Source organism: Venturia canescens, chromosome 3 (assembly GCF_019457755.1).
Source record: "Venturia canescens isolate UGA chromosome 3, ASM1945775v1, whole genome shotgun sequence".
Taxonomy (NCBI): Eukaryota; Metazoa; Arthropoda; class Insecta; order Hymenoptera; family Ichneumonidae; genus Venturia; species Venturia canescens.
In genome coordinates, this window is record NC_057423.1 from 8,906,020 (window position 1) to 8,910,775 (window position 4,756).

Consider the following 4,756-nt stretch of genomic DNA (forward strand, 5'->3'; position numbering starts at 1 on the left):
GCTGAGCGGAAATGCTCGAGAAAGTGTCTGCGGTAGGAAAAATTGAAAGTGCGGATGGCGGAAATGGTCAAAATGCGTGAGTCCGTTTCGCATAATGTATGTAATTCCGGGAAGCAAAGCACGAGACGGTAAAGGATGCCGCGAGAGAGGCCGAACACGAGAATCGCGCGCATGTTTTTAAATGCAAATCTGCTTCGAGCTCAAAGTTTCACGGGAGCCGAAAAAATGACGTTTGCTTGCGAAGCAAGAATTTTTATTTCGTCTCACTCGTCGCACCGACTCTTTAAATGTCCAGCACGTCAACTTTTTTCAATTCTTTCCCCGTCATCACTCTCGTTTATTGCTGACATGAAATATTGATATTTCAAAGATTCGAGAGACCGCAAGGCTCGCAGACGGAGAAAGAGACACTTTAAATCTCGAGCAATGCACTTTGTCATGTGCCACGAAAAAGTATTTTTGCTGTTCGCAATTCCCCGAGGTTTTTCCATCATTCGTGAGCCACACTCCATATAACTGTATCCCTAGTCAAGTTCTTATTCGCGAGAATACAGATGAATTCAAATATGATCCGGTTGGCAAGCGAACCAGTTTTTTACTCCCCTTTTTTCTCTCGCTCTCCATCGTTGCTGAAGCTCCATTGGAAACCGATGAATTTCGCACAATCTTCCGTGAGATCGTGCATCTTGCGCGCGTTGACATTCGTACACGGAGTTTCAAAACCCATAGATACGTTGAGGGACTGATTTCGAGGTATTTTAATTTTCGTATTGCAAGCCTCAAATACGAAATAGATTTCTGTGTCGCGTCAATAATACGATACGGCTTCAATTCTTCATTCGATAATCAAAACGTTTACAATCGTCCAGAGTCAAAATGTGGTGTCAGCGACATCACACATGTGGCGATGGTGCACTCGGTCTGAAGATATGTGAAGAAGAAATCGTGCGTGCTTGTGGAAATTGAGTAAAAAGCGTACACCATTTTATTGGGAGAAAAATTTGGAGGAGTGAGACTTTTTCATCTCCGGCAATCACGTGACAATAGAATCAATGTTTGTAACGAAGGTTTTCAAGTTTTATCACTGTAAAAAATGTTATGAAATTTACAATACATAATATTCAATATTCAAAACGGGTTTGAGAATTTTTCGAACTAGTGATGTAATATCCCATATTGTCAATTGGAAATTACAACATTTGTATATGAATCCACCTGTCGGAAACGAAACATTGAAAATACAGTACAACTTTGAAATTTATATGCACGTGTTTGGGAAATGATATACATATGAAGTTGAATTTCAGGATATGCATGATTTGTGGTTCCAACAATGATCTTTCAAAAATGCTAAACGAGAATAAGAAACAAAAATTAATATACACGGTCGAAAATTATATTATGAACTCTTCAATAGATTTGCCATACATTTTTTTTGTAATTAGTTACACCGCAAACCCCTAAGTTCAGAGTTTTAAAAATATTGAGGAGATTTCAGAATTTGACTGCCACCATATTGATACCGTCATTTCGAATTTTAAAAATCTAATGCCGGATTCGTAATCAAGTTTTTAATCCTTTCAGTCCCGACTTTTTTTATAGTAACGCAATTTTCGTCGATTTCTGAACTCGATGTCAAATTTTCAAAATTCGTAACTTCAAAAATGGATCTACGCTCATAACAATAAATACTTGGGAGTTTCCGAGGATGCTGCATAATTATGAATTCGATGCTAGTTTTCTGAATATTCTAAATGGCGGTCAAAAAAAGAAGAAAGTGAATCTATGCCCACAAAAATAATTACTCTAGCGTTTTTGTTATTGATAATTACAAATCCTGTCAATTTTTACTCCAATTTGCATACAAATTCGTAGTTCCCAAGATCATCCACGGAGAGCAGAATACAGAACACTGATCCAATTTTTTTTTTAAATTTGTTTGTTTGTTTTTTTTTTTTTTAATAAAAAACTATCTATACCAGATTTATGAATAGTGACCCCGTAAAAGTAACAAATTTCAGGCCAATTGGATCGATTTTCAAACAAGTAGTCTGTCATTAAATCCACCATTTTTAATTTAGAAAATTTTGAAAATCTGTAATCGGATTCGTAGTTAGCGACCCCAAAAACTTTCGGATACCAATTTTTATAAAAATCGGTGCAGACGAAACATTGCTGACTAAAAGAGTTAAGGTGATGGAGCAATCGCTATCTCACCACCGTGAGTGCGAGAGAGATAGCTGCAATTTTCGAAATTGAATATGTTCGACACAGTTCGATCAATAAAAAAAAGCCCCTGTCAGCGTATTTTTGCCATCTTTCCGTGTCCGCTGACAGAGTCAAACGACAGCGGAGAATTTTCATTTCGAAAATTCGAGGTGAGGTTAGTCGACTGATCCATGCTCTTATGTCACAAAACTTATATAATGCCTTTTTGGCTTTACATCTATCAATGTCATGGTAGTGTAGTTGGTAGCGTGCGTAGTTAGTAATATGTAGGTAGGTAGGTAGATCGGACGAATCCCCCATGTAGGTAGGAATTTTTCTTCGAATAAAATGATTCTAGAGGTACCAGAAACTGTGATGACCATCACGGGTAGTGAAAAATAATTTATCAATTGATAAAATAATATTTTTTTCGATGTATCTTTAGCTATTCATCAACAACAAAAATATAGGAGAATATAGATTTGATAATTAAAGTTAAGCGTGTGTATATTAAATTTAATATACAATAGTATATTAATATTAGCAAATAACTTTTCATGTTTATATACATAAAAGTGAAAATTCCATCGCATGTGCATTCATTTTCATATACACAAGTATAGTAATTTTCATGGGCTTCACTTTTACTGGCACAATACCCAGTTTGGATTTCAAAAATCGTATCTGAAATTTCCCACACCGTGTCCGCGTAAGAACTTCCTATACAAATGTTTTAATTGTCATACAGAAATTTTCTACACTGTAGTTACTCTTGCCCAATTCAGGATGCCTCTGATGATTTCCGTAATTGATCGCGAAGGCCGTAACTTCTTCGAAACTGGAGTAACAAATCCTTGCTACTTTGTACGCAATCTGGTGAAACACGAAATGAAACTCATTGACATGGTATTTAACTTGGTAATGAATTTTTTAGAGAGGGCGAATAGAATGATTGAAATACGAGAGATATTTCGTATACCTCTTGAGGGCAAGCTATGAGCTCGTCCGAAAAAAAAAATTCTCGAATTTCATGGTAATACATTTTCACCGGTTGTATTTGCTCTGCTGTAGCAATGAGAGCCGAAAGTTCGTTCCTCATACAATTTTTGATTTCTCCCAGTGTTTTTTGTACATCCGAGTTCGTCTGATGAATAATCGGAAATTAGTTAGTAATTATAGTTGCTTTATTCAATACAAAATTCAAGCTGACTTACCAGAGATTTTTGCTTCCGTGAAATATGGTTAAAAAAATGTTTCGTAGGATCGAATGAATATTTGATCCAATGAATACTTCTAACGCAGGTATCGCTCGTTATAGAGCGTTTTGTTTCATACCATCCATGAACAACCTATAAATATATTGATTTATCAGTAATGTCATCAGTGAATAGATGTATTCGTTGCTCCAAATCGGCTGTTGATATGAACAAAAAGAAACAAATTTTGTTCATTGGACGAAACCAATTTAGTTGAAAATATAGCGGATTCAACTGTTCTCTTGTTGAATTAATTATTTACCATTTCATAAAAATACAGCCGAATTTACTATGTTCTCATTTAATTAAATAGCTTTTATCAAAATTTTTATTAAGGGCTGTACTCTAATTATAATAATAATATAAGAATAATAAAAAGTATTGGCGTAAAAAATACACTCTTAAAATACACGAAAAAAATTATTATTTTTATTTTACTCAGTTTTAGTACAGAAAAATGGGGGAGAAGATAAATCCAAAAAAAATGAGATGTGCGCTGTTGATAAAATCTCTGGAATTGTTGACAGAGAAAAAAAATGGATTTTAAATTCAATAGGTAAATGGTTACAGCACATATCATACGATTTTTTTATTTTTTCAAAAATGACAAACTACCCGCCATTTTTCCAAAAACTACGAAAAAGCACGTTTTTTCATGGTTTTTTGCAAAAAAAAAATAGTTCCACTAAAAATCTCAAAATTCGTACGATACGTACGAAACGATAATAGTTTCGGAGATTTTATCAACATGTCAAAACCGTCTTTTTCATTTCGTCATTAAACAAATAGCCCTCAACGAATTCCGGAACCTTCAAACATCGTTTTCCCACTCAAATCATTCAATATCTTTCAAATGATTATCATTTTTCATATTAAACGTTATACTAAGCTATATTCTGCAAAATGCTTACCGCAATAACGGTTACGATGACCAATAAGACGCTCAGTTTTATCATTTCGTCGTCCTCCGACTACTCCTTTAAAGATTAACGAGCATCAGATACATTCGACGAAGCTTATATACCGGTGACAGGGTGGTGACTGATGCAATTTTTGGTATCTCGATCGAACATTAACGACGTATCATTAACCCAATAGAAAACCCAATTCAATAAAAATTAAACCGATTCGAAATTAGTATTGAGCTTCTCTGAATACGAAACACATTTCGAGCAGCTACGTGATCCAGACGTTCTCTGATTGCTAGCTGGTGACGTGATCAATTCATTAAGAGACATTAACACACTCATACCCCCAAAAATTTGAATTTTTATCGATATTTTATGAATCTT

General features: G+C 34.9%; 1 protein-coding gene across 1 annotated transcript; it reads right to left on the bottom strand.

Annotated features, from left to right (window-relative positions):
• Window positions 1–1,374: 1,374 nt before the first annotated feature.
• LOC122407613 (uncharacterized) lies at window positions 1,375–4,447 on the bottom strand. Its single transcript, XM_043413944.1, has 4 exons — window positions 4,376–4,447; window positions 3,423–3,557; window positions 3,188–3,352; window positions 1,375–3,081 (listed from the first exon to the last, which is right to left on the bottom strand). The coding sequence occupies exons 1-4, from the start codon at window positions 4,418–4,420 to the stop codon at window positions 2,929–2,931; spliced, it is 498 nt and encodes a 165-aa protein (XP_043269879.1). The 5' UTR covers window positions 4,421–4,447; the 3' UTR covers window positions 1,375–2,928.
• Between the last annotated feature and the right edge of the window lie 309 nt (window positions 4,448–4,756).

Bases quoted from the DNA above. Each gene is read 5' to 3' on its own strand.
- LOC122407613 (XM_043413944.1), bottom strand. From the start codon at position 4,420: ATGATAAAACTGAGCGTCTTATTGGTCATCGTAACCGTTATTGCG. The intron at 3,353-3,422 runs GTAAGTCAGCTT...ATTATTCATCAG, and splicing joins CACGGAAGCAAAAATCTCTG to ACGAACTCGGATGTACAAAA. The intron at 3,082-3,187 runs GTATACGAAATA...GTGTTTCACCAG, and splicing joins TCATAGCTTGCCCTCAAGAG to ATTGCGTACAAAGTAGCAAG.